Here is a 27,398-nt window from a genome sequence, read left to right as displayed (position 1 = left end):
TTTAGCTCCCTCTGTTTTTTGTTTTTTTTTTTCCCTCCATCCCACACAGACAGGTGTCCTTTCCCAAAGCCCTGAGGCCTCCTGACCAAGCCAGCTTCCTATCCTAGACCCTCATTTAGTTCTGCCCATTTTATGCCTTTCCCTGAATTCCCCTTCCCCAATTTTGTCTTCAGAACTTACAACGGGTTGTGGACAGGGTTGGCAGCCTTAGGAACACTTAGGTATCAGCAAATCACCCAGGAAGGGCCCTTGAGGAAATATGTCCCAGGTGGGGCAGTGGGCTTGGTCGAGACTCTAGAGCAAGAGCTTGACACCATGGGCCAGAGCACCTGGCACCGGTAGCCAGATAGGGCCAGATGAAGTGAAATGAGTTTTGCCGTCAGTAAGGACTTGGTATATTTAATCTTTCTCCCATAATATTGTTAGTACCCTGAGCTACTCTCTAATGCAAGAATTTGTTACCCAAGTGCCCCATGATTACTTCCTGGGAAGAAAACAAGCTTTTAAATACGCACTGTTATCCAAGCCAAGTCTGTTGCCAAGAGATGGGAGGCACATTTAACACATTAACGATTTCACAGTAGTGGAATCTGAGGCAGCAGAGCAAACAAAGCATCGGTATTGATGACTTTTGGCTTGGCTGTGGATTCTATGACATTTTGTTACCAAAGCTGTGTAACTATGAAACTCAGTGTGAAATAGACCGACACCACGTTTCCAGTAACCTCTACCTGCCAAATTATTCTGACCACCTGGCTGTGTTAGCCATCCTCCTCTTGTCTAGGCTGCCGCCCAGTGGCTGCCCTGAATAATTACACATTTACCTGGTGTGCCACCCTCTCGTCCCTGATTTAAAAAGAGCTCAGCCTAACCCCTGGGAATTGTGTATTGCTCCTATTTCATTCAAGTAGACAGTTCTCTTTCGCTAATGAAATTGATATCCTAATGGATTGCAGTGATGTCCGATATCTTTCTGCAAAGATAACTGTGATCAAGGGGAAAGATGGATGAATATTCTTCAGCAAATGACTTACTGTTGTTGCTTTTTACACCTGGGGGCTTAGCCACATGACTTGGCTAGTCCAGATTTTATTCTCCTTCCTAACCCCCGGCTTAAATTTTGACCTGGATCATCTGGTAGTCATCTAAAAGCATCTTTATTTGGCCCAGATCCTATAGATTCGGTATCTACAACCCCCATCCCTCCCATCATTTTTTTTAAAGTTTCAAGTTCTGTTTCACTTTGTGCATTGCAGACCTCACTCAGGAATTTTAAGTAATGAAAAGTAGGAGTTTTCTATTACTGACTTGTTCATTTTCTATGTTTAGGAAAGCGCCATCCCCCCTCAGACACCAGATTTCCTCATCCACCAAGTGGAGGGCAATAATGATTATCCCTGTCTCTTGGGATTGTAGTGAGAATTAAATGTGATAAAATGGGGAAGTCTCTTGCCCACCCTAAAGCTCTTTGCAATTCTTATAAGAACACTGACCTACAAGTTTCTTGTTTCCAGCTCCAATATTACTGAAAAAGATCCGGGCTGAGATGTTCCCTGACCACTCTGGAAATGTAAAATTAAGCTGCCAGTTTGCAGAGATTCATGAAGATTCTACTGTCTGGTGGATGAAAGATTCAAAGTCAATAGCCCAAGTGCAGAGAAGGTGAGATATTCCCCCCCCACCCCCGGTTCCTTTTCACAGTTGGTTGTTTATTTCACAACCTGGTTCTACAATAGTAAATTATAGGAAGTGAAAGGAAGATTGAAGCAGAAACTCCACACCCAAAGTATCCAAGAAGAGTAAGTAACAAAAGGACAGATACCTGGACAGGGAGGATGGTGAAGTGTTCTTGCCTTGCCTTGGCTACCATCACGTTTGGTGGCCTTAGGAACGCACAAACCTTTCAATACATTTTTTAAAATCAGGGGAACCTGTCCAGTCATCTTCTAGTCTGAGGTTCTGTGGTCCCAAGATTAAAGAACTCTCTTTTATATGCCCGTGCATTTTGCTGTTCTCATAAATTCCCATTAACCTAACAAAAAGCTAAGAAGGTAAATCAAAAGGAAAAAACAATCCGTGAGGTTACAGAAAAGTGGCATCTACCCAGGGTGGTAAGCTGCCATCTCTAAGATGGGAAAACCAGTTTATATCTGGGGCCATAGGTTAGAGGAGTTGAAGAGGAGGAGGGGAGAGATGAGAGTGAGCATCATTGCCAAGAATACCCCGTGTGGATTGAACCTTTCTAAAGAGGCTTTCCAGCAATAAATGCTTGCTCGAGTGAACTGGTGAATCACGCTTCGTCTTTTGCACCTGAGGAGGTGTGACTCATTCTAGAAACAGATCCCCTGGTTCGATGGAAACCAGCCTAACTCAGACAATTCTCAGAAGCTCCTTTCTGCCAAAGGAGGTCCTAGTTCAGCTCCCTGAGTCACGGGAGGTGTTCTTAACCCACTAATCTTATCACAAATAGGCTGAAAAAGTGAGAGAAATCAGTTTTCTGTAAAATTAAATCAAATGTCTGCTTGGAACACATCTGGAAATTGTTCCAAATGCAACGATGGAAGACCGGAGCTATAGTTTCATTTCTGTAACATCACTCCAGAAAAATCCAACTGGACTATGGTTGTAATAAAGCTGCTTTGCCTAAAAGGTCATCATTACCCTGCTTGTCTTATGTAAGGCTTAAGAATTACAATGAAGAATAAATGGCTTGATTTTTTAAAAAAATCAAGGTGGTTCCCTAGAACTTTATTTAAAAAAAAAAAAGTGCTAATTATTCATTTACAGTACTTTCCGTAGCTGTCAGCCAAGAAAATGAACCAGTGTTTTTTGCTCTTGATCTAAGCTGAAAATTGGCACTTGAATCTTTCAGGTCCCTTTTCCATCTGAGGTGTCTTTAGAAAACCTAGCCTCCCTCTAGAAAGTGTGTGACCTTAGTAGGCATGCCATCTACTAATGACATGTGGCCAAGGCCTTTAAGTTCTTGGTGAGGTTGGCTTCATTCTTCTTGGTAACACTGTCTGGCTTAGGCGCACCCATGTGCCCTCTCTGTGCTACCACTGGAGATTTGGGAGTCATAACTCCCTCGATATTAAGTCATTTATATTTCAGGTGGATTTTCAAACGTTAGCAAATTTTCACCCCTAATTCCGGTTGCATGTTTCCTTTACATGCCCCTCCAAGAAATCTCTCACTGCCTTGTCAAGATATAGTTATCAGAAAGTTGATCTGTCAAACAAATGTAATAGGAACATGTAACAAAGATCTTCCTTCTCTAACTCATTAAATAATGAGTAAGATGGGAAAGCTGTTTCAAGGAACATCTGAGGAATGAATTTATACAGTTAATCAGGCAAAAGAATGCTGGAATGTTTGCAAATGGATACGAAACTTGTTAATGTTCAACAGGCAATAAACCTTGGGAGTTATCTTTTGTAGGTTTCTGTCCAGGAGAAGTTATAACTGGGTGGGTTCTATTGGGTTGACCATAAAGTTCGTTCAGGTTTTTCTGTAACATCTTACAAAGATGTTTAAAGAGTAAATAGCAAAGTCCGACAGAGGAGCATCTCCTATAACTAAACTGTCCTTGGGTGAGCCCATTAAACAGTGACACACAAAGGACACTCAATCGTCCTTTTGCCTTTGTCCCCAAGTTTAGGATACTTTTCCTTAATAGGCTAAATTTTGGAAATTAGGTGTCAGGACAAGTTCTTGTGGCTAGGACAAGGTGAATGTTCTCTGAGGAAACCAAGAAGAACATGGTAGCTTGTGCAATGGTGGTATATGTCTTGGCTCCATGAAGATCTCAAGCTGGCACCCTTCAGGGCTACCTTGGCCGTCAGCACCTCCTTGGTAACCAGGAACCCATTCTCCACTCTGGGGAGAGAGGTGCTTGGGAGTGGCCTGTGCTTTAGAAAGGGCCATTGTCCCCATGGAGTGGATTGGCTGAAAGCTGAGCACAGATCACATCATTCCTGCCGGACAAGCAGGGAGGGAAGAGCTGGCTGCCATTAGAGGCAGGTTCTCCTTGATTGGCCGTTGGAAGGACGTCTCCACCCAGGCTGGAAGGTGGGCAGTGGGTGCTGGCAATCCTCACCCCTGCTCCCCGGGGCTGCTGATGGATTCTGGGGTCTTCTGAGAAGCCCCCAGTTTAGATGCCCTTTCCCTCCAGCCGATTTAGTTCTTGTTGACTCTGGTCACACTTGGAGCTTCTTTTGCTTGCACTTGTCTCCCCAGCTAAGCTCCACTCCTGTTTGGCCCTTTGTGCATTTGGCCGTTCTTCCCCTAAAAGCAAAAACCTGTGTCCCTTACAGGGTAACAGGATATGAAACTGAGCTTTTCCCCTATTGATTCAAAAAGGTACAAGTCCACTTCTTTTCACTTCTCACAGTTTATATGGGTATTTTCTGTTGGTCTATCTCCTCCCAGACTAGAAGACCCTCACGGGTGAAGACTGTGCCTTTTTCCCCATCACCAAATCCCCCGGTACTGGGCACACAGCAGCTGACCCCCGCTGATGGCTCATGGCCACTCCCCAGACTAGACCCTTCAGTCAGGCTTCACATGCCAGGTGTCAGTTGCTACTCATGCCCAGCCAGGAGGGGATCTTGCTCTTTCCTCTTTCCCAGACAAGGAAACTGAGGGCGAGAGACCAGAGCTCAGCTCAGGATTTGAATCCAGGTCTTTGTGACTCCTCAGCTACCCCTCCTAGAAGAAGGCCTCTGTGGGCCAAGACAGGAAAAGGCCGCCGAGATTCTGTGGCAAGCATCAGGATTTCTTGGCCGGAAGGAACTTGTCACGGGACCATTCTAGTTCAGCCGCCAGCCTTTCTGGCCGATCTCGACTGCCCCTTTCAGGGACACAAACGCTGTGCTGATCAACAGGCCACCGGAGGAGGATACTGCACGCCCCCCGCTCCTCCCCCCGGTGACTCTTGGTATTTGGCAGCCTGTCCAGGAAATCTTCCCCTTATAACTGGGCTTGTTCATGTCCACTTTCAACCATACTTTCAGGATGTGCTTGGAGGAAGTATTATGATTTAGTGGACTTTGTTTTAAGCCATGGGTACATTCCAGAAGAGGCATGTGTAAATCGGAGGCTTGAAGTCTACTGAAAAGCTAAACCATAATGAACACTTCTGTTGACCATGCAAACTGAGATGAATGGATTTTGCTGTTGAATTGTGAAATGAACCACAACATACACTGCACACACATGACCTTGGTGAAAGTCTAACAAAATTCACCATATAGAACAAAACCAGAATAATATTTGAGTATTTTTTTGGCTGCAAAGTAAATTTTCTGTTTGAGACTTTGGAACAAGGATTGTGGCTTTAACTCTAATCCCAATTATCCCCGATTTGAGGGCAGGGATCACAGATCACTTGGAGGCAGCTTATCACAGTCAAGAGGAGGGTTCCAGAGTCAGACTCTCTTGGTTTAAGTCCTGAGTCTACTTTTATCAGCTGTGTGACCTTAGGCCACTTGCTTAATCTCAGTGTGCCTCAGTTGCCTCTTCTGTGAACTGGGGACAGTAATAGTATTTGTTAGATTGCTCCAAGGATGGCATGGAATAGACCTTGAAGTGATGAGCACAATGCCTGACACATACCAAGTGCTCAATACACATTAGCCATGACCATCATCATTGTCACCACCACGTTTTTCTGTTTAGAGCACAGTCCTGGAACTTGAGATTGGGTGGGCAGATGGATGGATGGTCTTTGCTAGGGGAGCACACTATTGAAGTCTTCAGCCCATGAGTCCTTATATACAACAAAGACCCCCTTTCTATTGTCTCTTACTGTGTCTGGTTTGGAACTTTCAGGTTTCCTTTGAGCCCAGGACACCTGGATTAGTAACACAACTGAGGAATTCTGAGCAGAAACGTTAACGAAAGCCCCCAGAATTCACATTTCCCGTTCTTTGCTCTACTAATGGCAGTCAAACCTCCCAGGTGTTTCCGTGCATTCAAATTGCATATTGAAGTGAGGATGTGAAGCAAACACATGCTGATCGTCTCCTACAAATAAGTTAACTTTAACAGCTGATCCCTATCTTGTCCTTCAGCCAGCCCGTTGGCTGAACTCACGAGGGCAGGGAAGTGTTAGTTTCTTTCTCCTGTTAGAAAAGTGCAACTTCAGAATGATGATGCATGCCCACGCTCATGTCCCCCACTGCAGAGCAGGAGACAGCTCCACTGTGTCCTTGGCCATCCTTCAAGCCAGTCACAAGGACCAGGGCCTCTATTCTTGCTGCATCAAGAACAGTTACGGGAAAGTGACTACGGAATTTAGCCTCACCACAGAAGGTAAACCTCGGCTTTGCCGTTTCCAGTGAAAGCCACTAGCCCCTACCAGTTCAGAATGCTGATTTGTACTGAAGGCATTCTCTTCTCTGTCATCTTCCAGTTCTCAAACAACTTTCACATCACCCAGATGTTAAAGGTAAGCTAACCTGAGCTGGACGTCAGAGGAAATGGGTGCATCCTAAAGCATGAAATATAGGCAATGGTAGAAGCAACATTCCCATCGACTCTTTGAACCAAGTAGGAGAGAGCTCAGGAATGCCTGGGAAACGAATGACAACTCATAAGCTATTTCAACCTGATTACAGGGCCTGTGATAAGTGCGTTAGGCTCCAGAGGTCCAGAAGTGAATTATTAAAGAGATCAGACTGTGCAGTTGTTGGGACCGTGTTGGCGGGGTGGGGGGCACTTTTGGGGTTAGACTTTCTCTGTGAAGCACCAGACTTGCATCCAGTCCATCTGCATGGGGTTTTTCAGCCTCTGGCACTTACACAGCATGTTTTTTTTTGTTTGTTTGTTTTAAGGGTTTCCTTTTCTCCACATTCTCACCAACACTTGTTATCTCTTATCTTTGTTTTTGAATTTTATTTTATTTATTTTTCTATACAGCAGGTTCTTATTAGTCATCAATTTTATACACATCAGTGTATGCATGTCAATCCCAATCTCCCAATTCATCACACACCCTCATCCCCTCCACCCGCCGCTTTCCCCGCTTGGTGTCCCTACGTTTGTTCTCTACATCACACAGCATGTTTTGTTTCTCCAATTGTTTTACTTTTCAGTTCGACTAGCTGAGCAGATTCCCAGAGTCAGGTGTCTAGGAGAATAAGTCCATTCAGTTGCATCCTAGTGGAAATGGGAAATGGAGTTTTGTGCTTTCCTTTGGCACTTGTGCACTCCTGGTGTAGCAACAAGCTACCTGCTGCTATTTTTCAAAGAGAAAAATATTTTGCTAAATATTCTAAATAGAAAGGTGAAGTGGGATTTTCACACAACCAGATAGATGATGTCTATCTCAGAAAGATGAGTTTTCATTGACTTTTGAGGAGTGGAAGGTGGTTTTTTTAAAATCTAAACAATCTTATTTCATTGAAAGCCATCTTATTTTCTTCTCTCAGCCAATCAGAAGTCTGGTCATCTCTAGTTTAAAATGCAACATTCTGATCGAACTGATTGTCATCTGAAACACATGCAGAATCAACTCAAACAGCTGATAGAAAACTCAGTACTTTTTACAAGTAGATCCAAAATGATTCTACCTTCTTTCAGCTTCTCTTCAGAGGGAGTTCTTTTTACTTGTTTTGGTTTTTTCCCACTTATTTCTTATGACTACCACAGTCATTCTTAACAGAGGCAGTATCACCTCCAAGAGGACAAAACTGGGTCTTGGGGAGGCAAAAGAAAACTCATTTTTGTGTATTAAGCACAGATAGCCATACCAGATACACAGTACATCTGTGGTATTAAAATTTTCTGTGGAGCAATTGGGGGGAAAAAGATTTAAAAGAATCCTTGCAGGGCTTCCCTGGTGGCGCAGTGGTTGAGAGTCCGCCTGCTGATGCAGGGGACACAGGTTCGTGCCCCGGTCTGGGAGGATCCCACATGCCGCGGAGCGGCTGGGCCCGTGAGCCGTGGCCACTGAGCCTGCGCGTCCGGAGCCTGTGCTCCGCAACGGGAGAGGCCACAACAGTGAGAGGCCTGCGCACCGCAAAAAAAAAAAAAAAAAAAAAAAAGAATCCTTGCAGAAGTCAACAATGAAAAAAAAGATTGGGAAACATTGATCAGCAGATCAATGATCTAGCAGATCAGTCTTACAACTGGTACTTCCTCCCTCTTCTACATTTCATCTGTCTTTTCAACTTGCCCTGAATCACCTTGCATGATTCTGTTCATATTTTCTGGATCTGCCTACAGTTCTTTTCCTGGTCTCCCCCGTTCGGTTCCCCTCTCATCCGATCCACTGGGGCCTCACCTTGATCTTCTACATCCCCAGTGAACCATCTCCCCTTTGAGCTATGCCTCTGTTGGGAGTTAGTGCGGTTCCCCCTCCTAGATTCTGTAGGTCAACCTTGTCGTTGTCCTTGTGTGGGAATGCTCATTAGCCAAGGAGCAGGATCGCGGGATGTTTCTGTCCAACGGAAGTTGTGTTATATCTTTAGTATACGAAGAGATTGAATTCAGCCAACTCATCTTCAGAGGAGACTTCCTCAGCGACAGCTACTTCGGGGGCCGTCTGCGCGGTCAGATTGCCACGGAGGAGTTTCACTTTGGGGAAGGGGTCCACCGGAAAGCCTTCCGCAGCAAAGTGATGCAGGGCCTCACACCGGTCTTCAAGCCTGGCCGCACCTGTGTGCTCAAGGTGCACAATGCCGTTGCCTACGGGACCAGAAACAATGATGAGCTCATTCAGAGGAACTACAAACTCGCCACCCAGGTGGGTCCACCTGGCCTGAAAGTGCTGCTTGAGGTGTGAGACGGACCCATGATACCCTGAGATGAAAATCAGACTCAGAATCGATGGGGGTGTCTCCAAGAGGGTGTCTCTCTCCCTCTGGGGTATGTTTATGAGGGAGTCACTAGATTAAGGCTAAATGCTGGAGATCACATCTCAGCCTCTGAGTGATTTCTTGGCCTCGTGCCAGCCAGTTGGGACTAGTCTATGTCTGGGTTGCCTCACCAGTTCCTACCTGGGCTGGGATCACTTCTAGGAATGCTTCCTAGGAAGCCCCATCAGACCCCTGGGGGTTTGAATCTACCTGGACTCAGAATGACATGGGAAGTGGGGTGTCTGAGTTACATTGGATGCCAGGATCCCCAAGGATCCTCAAGGACAGCTAAAATCAACGGTAGTTTCTGGAGTGTTTCAGTTTGTTTTAGGGAAGAGGAAGGAGGGTGGGGTATATTCAGAAGGGTTAACGTTTGTCCTGTTTCCTGCCTTCCTGAGTTAGGTTCAATGTCCACCCATAAGCTATGAAGGGAGGTTGACCCAAGTCTCTACCTAAGTTCCCTCCTATGTTACTGAGTCGTAGGACCCTTGAGGCAAGAGGGGAGGGGAGGAAAACACGAGCTTCTCCCCCTGCATCACCACCTGTCCCCCACCCCGCTGTCCATGCATTTCACTCTATGCCAGCGCTGGCCAAGCTTTCAGGAGAGCTGGGTCTAGCTCTTTCACAAACTAGGTGCGCTTTGAATTTTTTTTAACCTATAAAACGAATAAGCTAGACTCAGATGAGTCTCCTGGGTGCTCTCAAACACAGTCCCTCCACGGTCATCTCAGATGTGGCAATGCCGTGTGGGACTTGGTACTCGTGAAGACAACCCCTCTTCTCTGAGCATAGGATTTTGCCAATTGTACTCCTTTCTCCTCCAAGTCTATCCTTCTTTGTTCTTCTCTTTCACTGAATATTCCTTCCATTTCAAGTGCCATCTGGCCCAGTCATGGAAAATCCCCCAGACTCCAGGCTCCCACTTAGGAAAAGCAAACTGGATTCTGCTTTCCACTGTATAGGGCTTTTCTAAGCCAACAGTCTTGGCAAGGTGTTCATTACTTACAACTCAAGTTACACCTTTGAAGAAGAACCTCAGATGGGATAGCTCATGGGAAATCCAACAGTCCCCACGCTCTATCTGACATCCTGCCCAGGGACCAGTCCCCTTAGCTCAGGGGTGAACTTCAGCCATGCGGGTTCTAGAAATTTCATAGTTCAGGGACACCAAGCCCTAGAGACCACTTGACCTTCACCTGGATGGTTCCTTCAGATCTCAGAGCTCCTCTGCAAGTGGCCAACTGTAGGCTACATTCACTGTTGCTTCTGTGCCCCCAATGAAGGGATGGGTTTGGAAATCCATTGGCTTAGCCTATACTGGGAAATTTGAGCCTTACCGGGCAATGCTCTCTGAATTTCTTCTAATCGCTGGGCTTTCCCATGTACTTGGGTGATCTAGGAATGCTACGTTCAAAATACCGCCAGATACTACGCCAAGATCTATGCCGCTGAAGCACAGCCTCTGGAAGGCTTTGGAGAAGTGCCAGAGTAAGTATGATTCCCTCTTGTGTTCCCCCCCTCTAATTTGTTGGGGACTTTCGGGGTACTGAGGGATGAGAGGGTGAGAAGAAACAGTAGGACACACATTTCAACTGGTGTCTGTCTGTAAGGTCTAAGAGGGCGCACACAGCTCCTATCCCATTCTTCACTGAGTCACCAGAGGCTTGCAGAAAAATACTTGCTAGATATTTCAGTAAATGTATGTATGTACGGAATAATTAGATAAATGCATATACCATGTTAAATAGAAAATGTATCTACTCTCATGGGTATTACATTGTCTAAACCATAAACACATAGAACAGGAGTCCTGTGATGAAAATAAATATGGTGGTGTGTCAGGGAAGAATGAGCTGGGTGATCAGGAACATAGGAGCGTAGTACCCGATTCCTGGAACCCCACAGAGGTAAACTACACTGACCTTTATCCACTCATTGACTAAATATCATTTGGCACAAGCACATGTTGGCGTGTCTGGAGCTTGTATTTATTGATCTGCTTATCTGGTTGAGATCATACATGGGAAGAGAAAGGGCTGTGCCTGTGCACGTTCGTTCGAAACTTCAGACAGACCAGTCATTTACATATGAGTAGAAACTGGGAAAGGAGAGGAAAGGAGGAAGGAACCCTTGTCTGCATTATCTCTGTTAACTCACGAAATGGAAAAAAACCAACCCTGAGATGGTATGTCGGGCACACCACGTATAAAGTCTAATGCTTGCTGCTCTTCTCCGAGAAACGCTTAACATACTTAGTATACAAACAATTCTCAGCAACTTCAAGAAAAATGAGCATAATGCAAAGAAACCCACTTTCACTTGCTTTTCTGCTAAGTACGCTAAGACAGCAGTCTGGACTGGGTTGTCGTGAGAGCTCGCCCTGTTCTGGCTTCTCCAGCCCCCTCTTCCTGCTCCTCTTCAGTTCCTCTTGGAGGAGGAAGAATCCACCCGTCCTCAGTCCACCAGGCGTGGAACCACAGCGCCCTCCCGCAGGGGCACACCCCAGCTTTGCGCAGCTTGACTCATACCCAACTTGGGGGCTTTTCTAAGGAAAAGGACACAATTATGAATATCAAGATGTGTCCAGGGACTTGGAAAGGGTCTGGGCGGGTGAAGGACAAGGGCTTAATCAGCTTCCGGGCGAATCTGCCACCGCCCTGGCGACAGATGAGGACGTTTTGGTATCCAAACACATTTCCTTCCTTACTGTGGGAGGATTTGTGGACTCATGGGTGAGGACAGTACATGGAGGGGTAAGGGTCCAAAAAAGGGCATCTGTGCCTGATTCCATGTTCGCTGAACCAGAATCAGGATTCTATACTGGAAACACACAGCATTCTTTTTTTTTTTTTTTTAACTTTAAAAAGTTTTGAAACAACAAAAGTTGGTACAACACCTCTATATTCTGCACCTCATGGGCCAATTGTTAATAGTTAATTCAATATTCTTTCTATAGATTCTGTGTACCTATTCCTATAGAACCACAACAGCTATCAAAACCAACACATTTCACATTGCTATAGTATCACCTAATATCCAATCTATATTGAAATTTCCCCAATTATTCCAAAAACACCCTTTTTACTAGAGGAACTGTAACTTATCATTCATTCCAGGACACTTAAAAAATTATGTATAAAACTTAAAGTAAAAATAGACATCTTAAGTGCATAGCTCTGAATATTTATGTATAGCTATGTCTAAGAGATTGCTACCCCAAACAAGGGGGTCTCTTAGTTATGCCGGGACAACAGGTATAATTAGGACTGACTGCTTCCTTGTGAAGCGATGCATATTACATCTTTTTGGCAAGAAGATTGTCAGTGAAATATTGTGTCACATCAGAAGACACATTTCTGTTTGAACCATTCCTGGCGATGATAGGTTTGAATATTGCTTAAGGTGAACGTAACCAAGTTCAAGTTTTGTCTATAAGTTTCAAGTTTTGTCTTCCCCAGTGTAGAAACTTACTGGAGGCCCTTTCAGGTAAATTAATTCCATTCAGTGAATTCATATTTGTAAAATGTCTCATCTCCTTCCTCCTCTGCCCTCTTAGGGCCGGGGCTCTTTGCAGAGAGAGCCACTTCCACTGTGGTTTCCTGTCAGGCAGTTCACAGGCTTTTTTTTTTTTTTCCCTGCAACTGGCCAGGCTGTGCCCCCTGTAAGCAGGAAGCATGGAGAGTGTGGAGCGGCCCACAGTTCAGCTGTCAAGGGGCACCACGGAGTGGATTGTAGTCACTTCTCTATCATTAACTGTCATTATAGCTGAACCCTTTTTCCGGGTGGTGTAGCCTCGCCGCAGGCTTTTCACTAATACTTGATTCCTGTGAACATACTCAGGGTGCAGTATGTGGCCCCCCAGGTGTCGGGTGGAAAATTGCCGGCAGCAAGGGAGAAGAGTGCAGAGCCCCTCCTTGGTTTTCCAAGAACCCAAGCCTGTCCGGCATGAAACTGTAATGAGCCCAGCCCTAGTGGGGGAGCAGGGAGACCTCGCCCGTGGACCACGCACCACCTGACCACACCGGCCTCCTGTGATTCCACTGAGTCGGTCTTCTCAGCCCGGCTACAGTTCTGCTCCAGGAAGCAAGCACAGCCTCTGGCTCAGAAGTTGACACGATTGTATTAACTCCCTCAAGGAGAGCGGTAGGTCCCTCAAGGGTGGGTGCCCCCTCCTCAGGAGGAGCAGCCACTTTAGGAGCATCGGTCCCATCAAAAGACATCTTTTTATCAGCACTTTCCAGAGGTAGTCGCCCCTTGTCTATCTTTCATCTTCGGGATGCTGATAGGATCCTGGCCTCTTCTGCTGTGGCAGGAATGCTTTTGGAGGAGGGTGAGCAGCTCACAGGGCTGCTTCTGTCCGTCTCACTTCTGGCCTCTGGTTCTCGGTGGTAATTGCTGGCGCCAAGCCTGCAAAACGTCTTGGTGAATCAGGCTGACGGCGGGGGCGGCAGGTTAGAAGGTAATGGAGGTATGGGTGTCTTCTTCTGAGGTCTTAGGCTGTCACAACACTGTGGCATCTTTTGTGGACAGGAAGCGTTGTCATTTTTCACAGATCCTTTCTTTGGGTCCCCTTTGCCGAGTCTGCCTGTGTATTTGGTTCACCAGAAGCCCCTCTTCCTCTGCGGCTTCTGCTGTGATCAATTTGAATTTGCAGCTTGCATGTTCTTCCTGTGACTCTGGAGTTGCACTCCTGCTCGTTTGCTCTGTCCGTTTTACCAACCTTGACTTGCTTTCTGAGCACGAGGATTCGCCTTACTTCTGAAACGGCCCCTGGCCCAAGATCCACGCGGCTTCCTCAAAGGCCTCTGTGCTTGAAACCATGTTAGCAAAGGTGTAAGTGAGCAGGGTTTGAGAGGAGAGGGCACGGGGGTGGGGGTGGGGGCGTCGTGCGTCTCTGCAGGGGTGGGGACGATTCGGACGCCCACCCGTCAGCCTCTAGATGATCCACTGAGCAGGGAGGACGAGCAGGGCCCACGGAGACGTGGCCACTTGGCAGATGGCCGTGAGGGGAGGGGCAGAACAAAGCGGGGTGGGCGGGGGCTCAGCACGATCCCTGCAAGGAGGCAGCCCGGGAGGGGAAAGGGCTCCCAAGCGGTGAGCCAAGGGAGGGCGGCCAGCTGGTTACCAGCCTTGCCTCAGGCTCCTCTGCAGATCCAGGGCGTGGGGCTGGGTGGTTGGCCGGCCTGGGGTGGGGATGTGTTTATTTCCAGACCGCGAAGCTGGCCCTACGCTTCCCTTTTCTGGGCGGGTGGGTCTATAAGAGAAAACCCTCCGCATTCCGGCAACTTCTTCCGGTTTTGAATTTGTGAATGACAATAGAGTCAGTGTTCTTCGTGCAAAGGATCCCCCTGGGCAGGGACCATGCCTAGTTAACAGCCTGAATCACAGCCAGCTCCATCTCTGGTTTTTAGGGCTACGGAACGAATAAGAACCCAGGTCAACCCTGAACACCCTTTTGCCCTGTGGCAGGGTCAGTGGCCAGCTGTCTTCAGGGCGTCCTCAGGAGGCAACCTGGATGCCCCAAATCCTGCAGAGATGACCAAGTTGTCAGAGGGAGGCTGGGGACACCCCAGGCTGATTTCAGGGGTGCTGGGAAGGGCCCACTGCCCCAGGTGGGCCCACCAGCCCCCTGGCTAATACTTGACATATCTTTAATAAAAGAAGACACGAACGCTTTCATCCTAGAAGTAGAAATAGTGCTTAAAATGACTCCCGCCGTGATAAGTAATCAGAGGACGTTGGTGTTTGAAGGGTCGGCCACTTGGTGTCTCAAAGGACATTGTCCCGGTCCAGATCTGCTGCTGAGAGAGGTCCTCTTTCCTCTTCTGAAATGGGGCGGGATAGGAGGCATCCTTCTCACATTTTCTCAAGGAAATACTCGTAAATGGCAGAGGAGGAGAAATATGTTCCCTTCAAAAGCTCTGGGGGCTTAATCTGAAGTAATCTGCCTGCAGAGTCGTTTCTTTGAAATGTTACCTTTTGTGTCTTTAAAATTCACTTGAATTTTGTATCTTTCCTCCCTCTTTGTCTGTTTAGTATAAAAATGTTTTCCCAACAATCTTTGACTCAAGTTGACACCTGTGTGTAGCCTCCAGCTGAACTCCCAGGAGAAGGCAGGATGTGGGTGGAGCAGCACAGGCCCAGATGCTCTCCATCCTCTGGGAGAAGCCTCTCTGTTCTCACCCCTGGGGAAGCAGGCGGCGCCCTGTGGTATGAGTGCAGACCCGGCCGGGGTGCCCATCTCAAGCCTCCCTTCAAAGTAAGAGGCCTTCACCCTCATCTCACTGGAAAAGGGGACCCACCTCCCCCCAGAGAGAGAAATGATGGTAGTGTCTATGATAGTATTTCTGAAGGGAGAAAGGAGGCCACCGGCCCTGCTGCCCTCATGACTTTTCCTAAGCTTGGATTTGATTACTAAGTGTTGCAGAATTGTTCTATATCTTTACCTGTAGACATTCTGACGCAAAACCTGGGCCACTTCTGAGGCCTTTTCATTATAGGGCTCTTTGTGTGGTTTTACTAAGAGAACTGACACCAGCCATTCCCCTCCCCAACCCAGGTGACCATCACTGGATGTGGGTGACTGTCACACCATTAATTTTTTTTTTTTTTTTTTGGCACTTAGACCCTTCCAGAAGCCTACTTTCTGAGCCTTTAAATATATCGACTGTTGTTAGGGGCCTGCATTAGGGACTTATACCTATTTGTTTACCCAGTTGACAATCTGTATTAAAAATATTTTTTACTTTAATGAACATCAAAAAATCAGCATCTTACCTTTTCCTTGGGGTGGCTATCATGATTTCTACTTTAAGTCCTTGAAAATGACATCTGTGTGATCAACACTTAACTAGGTGACCTCTTCTCTGACTGTCTACAAGTTTGTCAGATCAGATCCTATATCAGTTTAACGGTTGTGACTGGGAGGGCTGCTACTGGCCTCTAGTGAGAAGTGGCCAGAGATGTTGCTAAACATCCTATAATGCACAGGACAGCCCCACAATGAGGAATTATCTGGCCCCAAAGTTCAATAATGCTGAGACCGAGAAACTTTGTCCTATATAAACATTCATTCATTTTTGCCAAACGCTGTGCATGTACCATGCGCCAGGCTTTGTTCCATGCTAGGTGACGGGCACTTAAAGAATACAAAGAAAATGCAATAGATTCTTGCCCCTCACAGCCAGTGGGAGTGCAAGGCATGTAGGACAAAACCCAGTGTGCTGGCATGAAGTGCAAGGAGTTATGGGGACATGGAGGAGGTAGGGAGTCTGGAAAAGCTCCCAGGAGGAGGAGGGTGTTGAAGAATGAGTAGGAGTTTGCCAGATGGAGAGCAAGGGTGGAGAAGTGCCAGCAAAGGGAACAGCATGTTCAAAGAAAGAAATGAAGAGCTGTGAAAGAAGGTTTTCAAGGAGATGGAAAATGCTCAGTAAATCTAGAGTACTGGCAGGGTAGAAAAAAGGGGGGCAGAGAAAGAGGCCAGAGGCAGACTGGGGACCAGAATGCAAAGAACTTTCAATGCTCAGCTAATGAGCATTGGGGTGAGAGGAAGACAGGGGCTAACCAGAAGCTTTCAGCAGGGGAGCCTTGAGCAACGGAGCAGACACGTTGTTGTTGTTGTTTTTAATAGAGTTTAATCTTTGGAATAGTTTTAGGTTCACAGCAAAATTGAATGGAGGGGACAGATTTCCCATATCCGCTCAGGCTCCACACATACACAGCCTCCCCCTTACCAACACCCCCCAACAGACGGGAACATCTGTTATAATGGGATCCACATTGACACATCATCGTCGCCCAAAGTCCACAGTGTACATTAGGGTTGTACATTCTGTGGGTTTGGACAAATGTCTGATGATACTATAACGTATGATAACTATAATGTATCATACAGAGTAGTTTCATTGCCCTAAAAATCCTCTGTGCGGATGTGGCTCTCAGAGCTATCTGTCCATCAGCAATGGATATCCAAGGACAAGGCCCAGAGGCTGGACATGGTGAGACCAGTCTGAAAGTTGTTTCTGTCGCCCAAGAAAGAGGCAGTGACAGTGGAACTAAGCCACGGCCATGGGGAGTTTGAGAGGAAAGAATGGGCTTGCGAGACATTTGGTAGGTAGGTGTGTTTAACCAGACTTCATGGAAGGAGTAAAAAGGGAGAGAAGGTTGACTATGAACTTGGGAGACTGGGTAGACAATGCCTCCCCTTGAAGACAGTAAAGGCAGGGAGAAGACTCATGTAGGTGTAAGACGAGGTGAATAATTTTGCGTAGGCCGAGTCTGAGGTTTGTGGTCTCTGTGGCCCATCAGGCTGCAGCAATTCAGGCATCTCAGCCTGGAGCAGAAAGAGAAGCGAAGCAGTGCGCTGGTTTGCTGGGCACCTGCACACAGATGATCACAGCAACCGTGCAAGTGGTGGGCTTACCTGCGTAGAGCACATAGAACAAGGGGAGGGAAGGACCAAGGATGGAAGCTCGAGAAACACGAACATGCAGGGGTCAGAGTCCGTGCCAAGCAGGGGCCGGCAAATGCTCAGGGGCAACATTGGTGGAACAAGAGCCAGGAGGGGGCACTGTCCCCAGAGTCCAGGCAAGAGGGTGACTCTGGAGGGAAAAAGGGATCAACACTGTCAGAAGCTTATTAGTTATCTATTTAATGACCTACCGTATTAGGGAACTCTAGTCAATACTCTATTATGGCCTATATGGGAAAAGAATCTAAAGAGAGTGGATATATGTATATGTATAACTGATTCACTTTGCTGTACAACAGAAACTAACGCAGCATTGTAAACCAACTATACGCCAATAAAAATTAAAGAAACACTGTCAGATGCTGCAGAAGGATCCTGGGGAATAATTAGAGGCCATCAGAATGGATGACCACAGCAGGCGGGGACTTTGTAAGATGAGGGGTAATGGGTCAAAGAGGGAATTGGAACTGAGGCCATGGATACAAATGGAGGTGCCCCTTTCAAGAAGTGAAGGAAACAAGGGAAATCAGAATGAAATCTAAGGGCAAAGTCCCCCCAAAGGAAGGGCGGTGCTGGTTGTTTTTAAGACGGGGAGACAAGAACATGTTTGTGACCTTGAGGCAGAGAGAAGAAACAAAAAAATTCACCAACAGAAGACAAAACTTGAGACCAGGGGTGGGCAAACCCTTTCTGCAAAGGGCCAGATAGTAACTATTTTAGGCTGTGTAGGTCCATAGGCAAAATCAACGCTATTATGTAGATGCTTATGTAACAATAAAGAAAACCAATATCTACAAATCTTTATTGGTGAATTACACAGGTTTACTAATAGAAGAATGGAATTCTGTCTTTTTAAGTAGCATTTTGCTAACTTTTTGAAGTAATTTTGCTTATATTTGGGGTTCAGAGTTAGTGTTCCCTAAAAGCCAGTCAATTGCAAATGTTCATCTGTAAAAACCATTCTTGTGGGCTGTATGAAAACAGGCATCCAACTGGATCTGGTCCCTAGGTAACAGGGTGCTGACCCTGCTGTACACGTATTTTCCTGCGGTGAGCGGTGGGTGAGATGGGTTCATGGATACCCTTTCACAAGCTCTCATGCGGTTTATTCCTCGCCTGGTGACAAAAGGGAATGGGCAGTTGTGACACCAGATCTGTTCAGTGCTGGACTCACTGCATCTGGGAAGGGGGAGGGAGAGGCAGAGTGTCACTGGGTGGAGCTCAGAAGCGTCGGGGAAGCTTCAGGCCAGGCCAGGTAGGGTGCAGAGAGGACCAGGAGGTGGGACTCGGACTGGCTCGTGTGGGTGTGGATGGAGGGAGACTGAGCTGTGGGTACCAAACACAGGGATGGAGTTGTTGGATGGCCTCTCCCTCTTGCCTCCCACTCTGCCAGCTTATTCCTCCTTAGTCTTCACAACTCAGGCCACCCACACACACCTGGCTGCTGACTGTCTTTATTAGCTGGCAGTTGGGGCTTAGGTGTCCCTCCTCTGGGCACCTCGCCAACGACTGCCCTTGGAAAGCAGGGACTGTGTCTCTCGTCTCCCCTCCCCTGAATCTTTGAGATCCTGGCACAAGCTATTCAGCAGAGTTTTGCTGAAGGGAAAGAATGCGAAGGTAGAGTTGCCAATCAACTCTACAGATGTTGGGGTGGAGGCAAATGACTAGTTCAATTTTTGCCATGTTAAATTTTTATTTTATTTTATTTTATTTTTGGCTGCGTTGGGCCTTCGTTGCTGCGCACAGGCTTTCTCTAGTTGCAGCGAGCGGGGGCTACTCTTTGTTGTGGTGCGCAGGCTTCTCATTGCGGTGGCTTCTCTTGTTGTGGAGCACGGGCTCTAGTCACGTGGGCTTCAGTAGTTGTGGCACTTGGGCTCAGTAGTTGCGGCATGTGGGCTCAGTAGTTGTGGCATGTGGGCTTAGTAGTTGCGGCTTGCGGGCTTAGTTGCTCCACAGCATGTGGGATCTTCCTGGACCAGGTCTTGAACCCGTGTCCCCTGCATTGGCAGGCGGATCCTTAACCACTGTGCCATGGCAGGGAAGTCCTGCCATGTTAAATTTGAGATGCCTTTTAGACATCAAGGGTAGATGGAGAGTAGGCAGCTGGAGATGTGAGTTGGGAGTTAAGGGGAGAGGTCTGGGCTGGAGATATAAATGTGGAAACTGCCGACATATGAACTGTATTTAAAACAAGGAGGGTCAGTAGGGAACGTGTGCAGAGTGAGAAGAGCTATCCCAGGGCGTGCCAGGGTGTAAAGGTTGGGGAGAAATGAGGAACCAGGAAAGGAGACAGGAAGTAGCCAGTGCAACAGAAAGAAAGCCAAGAGGAAGTGAGTTTCTGGAAGCCACGGGAAAGTGTCTTAAAAAGAAGTGAGTGATCCAGTGTCCAGTGCCATTGAGGGCGTGTAAGATGAGGGCTGAGACGGGACAATTAGCCTCAGCAACATGGTGCTTGTGGTGCCCTTGGCCGAGGCATCTTTAAGCCGGAAAGTCACTTTGAGTGGATTCAAGACTGAATGGGAGGGAAGGGATTGGAGACAGTGAGTCTACAACTGATTTGGGTTTTGATATAAGCGGTGAGTTAGTAGTGGGGGTGGGCTATGAGGTCCACAGGCTGACAAGAGTTAGTACTCTCTGTTGCTGGTGGGAACAAGTCTGTAGGGGGAAAGCCTGGTGGGGGAGAGAGTGGGGAGCCATCACTGGAACAATATCCTCGAGCATTGGGGAGGGGTTGGGATCCAGGGCACCAGTGGAGAGATGGTTCAGGTAGCAGCAAGGAGGGCTCCTCCATAGCAGATGGGGGGCAGGCAGAGGACACGGGCACTGACCTTGGGAGGCAGGAACACGTGGTGGGTGTATCTGTGAGGATTTCTTATTGTGTCAGTTTTCACAGTCCAACAGGAAACAAGGTCCTCCGCTGAGAGTGAGGCTGGGGAGGAGGCGTGGGCGGTCTGAGGAGAGAGAAGCAGGTTTGGGATAATCATCTAGGCTGGCGGGACGGTGAATGGGTCAGTGCAGGACCTGATCACCTCTCCACTCCCAGCTGCCGTGGTTCTCCCGTGGCCTCCTCCCTGTGTCCCGCGTCTGCCCTTGCACGCTCCATACCACGCAGGGTGGCAGAGTGATCCCTGTCACACGCAAGTTTGATCATGTCCCTCCTGCATCCAGAACCCTCCAGTGGCTTCTCTTCCTGCTCAGTACCAAGGGCAGAGTTTCTCAAGTGGCCCAGACTCCCCAAGGTCCAGCTCCCCGTCTCCTCCCATCCCCGCGCAAACCACCACGCTCCCCTTGCTCGATCTCTCCAGCCACCTGGGCCCCTCGCTGCTGTTTGAACACGCCCCGCACGCTCCCGCCCAGGGCCCCTTCCCTTTGCTGTTCCTTCTACTTGGCATGTGCCTTCCATAGACGTCCTCATGGCTCTCTGCGTGCCCACCTCCTACAGGTCTCTGCTCCAGTGTCCTTTACGGTCAAGGCCTTCTCTGACCTCCCTAATAAAATCGCAGCCCCTCCTCCACACCCTGTGCTACCTCTCCCCTCTCCACCGCTTTAGTGTTTTTCATATAGCACAGAGCACCAGATGCTTGTTTATTGTCTGTCTCCTTCATTTAAATGTAAGATCCTTGAGAGCAGAGCCTCTTTTCTTTACTGCTGTTTTCTGGAACAGTGTCTGGAAGAGGGTCTGACACATAGAAGCCACTGAATGAATATCTGTTGACTGAAAGGAAGGATAGATGCTGGAGGGATGGGTATATTAGTCACCTGACCGATGGGTCATTGAGGTATGCCTATAATGAAGACACTCATTGCTACATGAGCAATTAAACTCCATCCCAAGGAGGAGTTTCTCACCAACTCTAGGAACAAGTAAAAGGAACACATCCTTTTATCCACTGAACAATCATTGGGGGAATTTTTAGTCTGCAGCTGATGGAACTCAAGGATTTATCCTGCAGCTCCCTACTCCTCCAGGTCAGGATAGAATATCCCCACCATCTTTATTCCCATCTAAGAACACGATGCGTGCCCATGTTCTCTTCCCTTCCAGGATCATTCCTATTTTTCTTATCCATCGACCTGAGAACAATATCCCATACGCAACAGTGGAGGAAGAGCTGATTGGAGAATTTGTGAAGTATTCCATCAGGGATGGGAAGGAGATAAACTTCTTGAGAAGAGAATCGGAGGCTGGTCAGAAATGTTGCACCTTCCAGCACTGGGTCTACCAGAAAACAAGTGGCTGCCTCCTGGTCACAGACATGCAGGGTGAGGAGAGTGGCTTGGCCTGGGCTCCAGGGATGCTGTGGGCCTGGGATGTTCCTGGGGGCGGGGTGGGGCGGGCAGAGGGAGAGGTCTGCTGGGTACAGACTATAAGCACCTTCACCAGCAGAAAGTGTCTCACCAGAAACAAAGCAACAAAGGAGCCCGAAGTGACCAACTCAATGGAGTAACAAAGTACATTTTAATAATTCATTCCAGTAACACCTTCCCATTACAACAGGTAACCAAAAACTGGCACTCTGTATCCTCAATAGGCACAAATTCAGATGTACACATGAAAATCCAGATGTACCAAAAGATAAATTAAAATGTAAGAATTCATTCTTAATAGGTGAAAGGGTCTTTCACAGTTGCTTTAGATTTTAAGCTCTGCTGGTGAATTTACAGCATGTTTTCAGTTTATACCCACATTTTGGGGAATACATTTGTTGTATGAAGTAGGGATGTCATCATTAGGTTTCCCACAGAGACAGCCCTGAGACAAGTTGCAGTTTGGGGCTTCCCCAAGACCACCCTCAAGTTCATTAATTTCCTGGGAGGACATCACGGAACTCAGGAGAGCTATTATGTTCGTGGTTACGGTTTATTATAGTGAAAAGATACAGACTCAAATCAACCAAGGGAAGAGACACACGGGAAAGAGTCCAGGAGAGACCAGGTGGGAATTTCCATTTGTCCCCTCCTGGTGAAGCCATGGGGACAGTGCTTCTCCCCTCAGTGATGTGGGAGCACTGCCAACCAGGAGAGCTCCCCTGAGCCTTGGTGTTCAGAGATTTTATTAGGGAGACATCACTGCCTGCTCGTGAGGCTGACCCCTGCCTCTAGCCTCTTTGGACACTCTTATCAGAGCTTAGCAGTTACCTCCAAAAAGTTGGGCAAAAACGAATCCTTTATTTAGGCAAGGTTAATCCTTTATTGCACGCAGGTGTTCAAGTGCAAATATTTGGGAGGGGATCCCAGGAAACACTGGTAGGAGACTGAGGGAGTGTGGCAGGGAAGGGAAAGAAAGTCAATAGGGTACCTTATACCCGGTTACCACTGTGTATTACTGAAGCTCATGCCCGCTGGGGAAACTGGGGGAGGCTGGGCAGAACACACTTCTCAGAATTAGCACACCCAAGGAGTGAGGGAGCAGGGGTATTTATACTCCAACTCCCTTTACTTACCAGCAGCAGGCTGTTCCAGATGGGGGTGTTAACTCCCCTGCGTTTGCCACCAGCGCATGGGCAAGCCACGCTGAGCAAAGCAGGTGCCTGTGATCAGAGCTTGTTCTCAGGCCAAGAGATGCTGGTGGTGGTACCTGGACTTAGAGCTGTGTGCATGGAAGGGGTGAGGGTGAGGGTAATGGGCAGGGTCCCAACAGCTTCCGCCACAGGGGCTTTCCTATTCCTTTCCAAATAATAATGCTTTAAGAAAAAAATCTGAACTATAGCTGAGTACCTACTAATGTCAAACATTGTCACGTATAAGAATCCCAAGCTTGGGCTTCCCTGGTGGCGCAGTGGTTGAGAGTCCGCCTGCTGATGCAGGGAGCATGGGTTCGTGCCCCAGTCCGGGGGGATCCCACATGCCGCGGAGCAGCTGGGCCCGTGAGCCATGGCCACTGAGCCTGTGCGTCCAACGGGAGAGGCCACAGCGGTGAGAGGCCCGCGTACCGCAAAAAAAAAAAAAAAAAAAAAAAAATCCCAAGCTCTCTACAGCATGGTGGTGAAGAGCAAGAATGCCTGTGGGTTCTATTTCCTGCACCTCCACTTTCTAGCTGTTAGCCTTAGGCAAACCACTTACTTCTCTGTGCCTCAGTAATTTCCACGTGGGGTGGTTGGGAGGATGAAATGAGATAGCAAGACATTTAGTGCAGCATGGACACATAGTAAGAGTTCCCTATTTTTAGAAACTTTTGAAATAACCATAGACATGAGAGATTGTAAAAACGTACAGAGGGGTCCCCATGTACCCTTCACCCAGCTTTGCCTCATGATAACACCTTACATACCTACAGTACACTATCAAAACCAGGAGACTCACATCGGCACGATGTAATTAACAAGACTACAGACCTTACGTGGATTTCACCAGTTTTTGTCTGCACTCATTTTCCCCTATTTTTTGTTTAATCTTCATAATAACCCTGCCAAAGAGATGTTATGATCCCCATTTTACAGATGAGAAAACAGAGGCTGGGAGATAATGATCTAATCCCCAGCTCACTCAGCTAAGAAGAAGAGGGGTCCAAGACTCCAACACTGCTTCTGACTCTGAACCCCAAACTCTTTCCACTAAAACTCAAATTTACAAATTTGCAAGATTTCCAAGTATCCCTTAATGTCAAAGGTTCCTGTGAGGGACTCCTCTGAGGTCAGCTGGGAAGTGCAATGTTACAGACTTGCAGGGGAGGCTGATCTGCAAGTTGAAGCCGGCCATATCCACTCACTTTTTTTTTTTTTTTTTTTTTTGCGGTACGCGGGCCTCTCACTGTTGTGGCCTCTCCCGTTGCGGAGCACAGGCTCCGGACACGCAGGCTCAGCGGCCATGGCTCACGGGCCCAGCCGCTCCGCGGCATGTGGGACCTTCCCGGACCAGGGCACAAACCCGTGTCCCCTGCATCGGCAGGTGGACTCTGAACCACTGTGCCAAGCCCTACTCACTTTTGAAGAGACTTTGCTGCCACACACAGACAATACGGTCTTAAACAGACAGCTATTTTAGTTAGACTGTCCGTGCAACTGTTGAGACTTCCCCATCTTTCCTCCTTCAGAGTTAATTTTTCATTAGATACAGTTCATCTACTGAAAAGCAACACTCCGGAGCTTCATGCACAGTTAATTTTGCTTCCAGGCACTAGTAAACAGCTGTAGTGGAACGTTATATCTCCCCGTAAATGACGTGTGTGGTTGAAAGTGTTGGCATGGTGTTTCATAAGGGTGGTTATTTACTCTCTGCTGCTGCTGGGAAGAATCTTACTATTGTCATTATCACTGTGGCACAAGATAACACATCCATTCTCTAAGTGATCCCCATATTTTATAATGTTACTAAGACACTGGAATTAGGATTTAAAATCCCAAACAAACCCAAGCTCAAGTCTCACTTTCTCAGACTCTTAAGTTATTCTCTCCCTGGTTGCCTTGGCTTGTTGATGAGATTGTGGTGAGTCCTGCAGGTCAGTGGGGTGAAAGGTGAGCCTGTGATTTAGCCCTAAGATCTGCACACACCAGAGACCACTGGGCTTCCTAAGAAGCTGTCACCCAAATAACCCAAGAACTCAAGTTCTGGAGAGCAAACTGTAATACTGCCTTCTTCCTGACTTCCATCAGAAACAACCTGTAGATGACTATTATCCCCAACTTGGTTAAATAGCTGCACACTATAATCTAAATTATTATCCTATAGAGACCCTTAGTAACCTTTGTTGAATTGCTGGCAAACTATAAAACCAAGAGAGAAGTTTCCTTTTGAAAATCAAATTCTACTTTTCCAAACATCAATGACAGCTGGTAATTGTGAGAATTGAGGAAAAGCAATTCCCAAGCTCAAGGACCTTTTGCCAAATGACTCTTTAAAATTGGACTTCTATGCAGCTTAGAGCTGTACTTTTTAAGTACAACTTTTCCACAAAACAAGATGTCCAAAGAGGGCTTTTGCAGTTTGGAGTCGTATTTTTTTTTTTTAAAGCCCAGTTCCTATCATAAAAACTATGTGAAGCATTTCTACATGTGTTTTAGTTGTTAGCAGCTTTGAAAGAATGAGATGAATTAGTTGCCAACTGTGAAAGAGGCTTTTAAAATGCTTACTGGCTCCCCGAAGTGCTGTGTCTAATTTAGCTCCCAGGTGCACTGCAGAATAGCAGGACTCTTTGCTTCTGTCTGAACAGCAGCATGACATGTATTTTTGCCTCACTCCAGGCAGACATTGCTGAATCAGAAAATTAATGCTGTAGCTGTCCTTTTCTTTTTTTAAATTTAATTTAATTTATTTTTGGCTGCGTTGGATCTTCGTTGCTGCACGCGGGCTTTCTCTAGTTTGGGGGAGGGGGGGCTACTCTTTGAGGAGCGCAGGCTTCTCACTGCGGTGGCTTCTCCAGTTGCGGAGCACGGGCTCTAGGTGCGCAGGCTCAGTAGTTGTGGCTCGCAGCCTCAGTAGTTGTGGCACAGGGTCTTAGTTGCTCTGCGGCATGTGGGATCTTCCCAGATCAGGGCTCGAACCCGTGTCCCCTGCATTGGCAGGCGGATTCTTAACCACTGCGCCACCAGGGAAGTCCCTAGCTGTCCTTTTCTGAGCCTCAGAAAACAGTGCTCATATGAGGGAGACCCATGGAACTAGGTTGCCATCAGGCCTGACCCCCAGGGTTGGCTTTTGCCAGGGATGCTGGTTCCTTCGTCCACAGCCCAGACTGGCTTCTGGGCCGCCAGGCCCTTCAGTGAGCAAGTCGCCGGCTGGCCTTGGGGAATATAGTGACCACAGCCTGGCCTGGTGGGACAAGAGTCGGGGGCCAGAGAAGAGGAGGCGAGGTTCAGGTGGCATAGCACCATGGACCCCATGCCCTGCCGGAAAAGGCCGGTCACAAGATGGCACGGGTGAGATTAAGGCAGCGGTCCACGGAGTCGGAGCCAGTGCCTACAGCCACGACCCTAGAGAGGCAGGAGCAGAAATGGTAGCTGGTCTGGCAAGGAGATTCTGGAAAGGCCGGAGGCTGTCCACGCTCTGGACGTCAGAGAGGATTGCCTTCTTCCAGACCTGGGTAAGAAAGGATGGCGCTTTTCGATTGCAGAAGGTGACAGCAACCTTGCCCTTCCCCACCTTGCAAGACAGTAGGACTTTCATTCTCTTTGAATCCCTGGTTCCTTAGCCACTCTCCCATCTGCTCCTGCTGCGAGGGGAGAAGCAAAAGGACTCCTGAGCGCTTGGGATTCTACCAGGGATGCCTATGGCGTTTTTAGGGACCAGCGTGGGAAGCTCAGGCAGCTGTTTTGTTGATTGGGTATCCCGCCCCCCATCCCGCAACTTCCAATGGCTTAATGGAGAGAGGTTGGGATAAGCATCAAAAGGTTAGACCGCGCGTGACATCTCCAGACCAATGGTTAAAAGTCTACACGTAGGGCTTCCCTGGTGGCACAGTGGTTGAGAGTCCGCCTGCCGATGCAGGGGACACGGGTTCATGCCCCGGTCCGGGAGGATCCCACATGCCGCGGAGCAGCTGGGCCCGTGAGCCATGGCCGCTGAGCCTGCGCGTCTGGAGCCTGTGCTCCGCAATGGGAGAGGCCACGGCAGTGAGAGGCCCGCGTACCGCAAAAAACAAAAAAAAGTCTTTCTACACATAACTCAGTAGTGCTTCCCTGGGTCTAAAGCCGACCCAGAAAACCTTCAGTCCTGAATCGGCATGCCATCTTTCTGGAGATGGGCAATTGTGTGTTTGGAGTCTGGCCTTGAACTCAACAAAGGCCACCTTGAACTCTCTCACTGTTGTACAAGGGCTTCCGCTTTTGATGAAGAGCACGGAACAGGCCTAAGCCCAAATCAGAGCGTTTCTGGGGGGAGAATTCCTGGGACAAGTGACAGGCCTCCCTCCTCCAGCAGAGGCAGTGGACCAGGCAGGCAGAGGACAGCATTTTCGTTTCCGGAGCTGTAAAGGGCATGTGTTGTGAGGCAGCAGGCCCTGCCCCTTGCTCCCTGACCGGCTGCCTCAGAAGCCTGCCTTGCCCATTATGGTCCCGTAAAGCAGGATGCACATCTGAAAGGCTGTCAGCTTCTGCTGATGGAAACAAGGAGGAAGGTGTGTGTTTATGCAGGAAGGG

The 27,398-nt window shown here is 47.9% G+C and overlaps 1 protein-coding gene across 1 annotated transcript in view; it reads left to right on the top strand.

The window, feature by feature from the left end:
* The window catches only part of ALPK2 (alpha kinase 2), a gene marked incomplete at both ends in the record, with an annotated part of 115,834 nt that overhangs the window by 73,676 nt on the left and 14,760 nt on the right, over positions 1-27,398 (top strand). The window contains 6 exon segments of the mRNA XM_079717935.1: positions 1,515-1,662; positions 6,185-6,312; positions 6,413-6,448; positions 8,472-8,746; positions 10,258-10,346; positions 21,374-21,591. Of these exon segments, the coding sequence (XP_079574061.1) occupies positions 1,515-1,662; positions 6,185-6,312; positions 6,413-6,448; positions 8,472-8,746; positions 10,258-10,346; positions 21,374-21,591 (894 nt within the window).

The sequence above is a fragment of the Hyperoodon ampullatus genome (assembly GCF_949752795.1).
Source record: "Hyperoodon ampullatus genome assembly, chromosome: 13".
In the NCBI taxonomy this organism is placed as follows: Eukaryota; Metazoa; Chordata; class Mammalia; order Artiodactyla; family Ziphiidae; genus Hyperoodon; species Hyperoodon ampullatus.
Note: the sequence above shows the minus strand (reverse complement) of the source record. Positions and strands in the feature narration are given on the sequence as shown.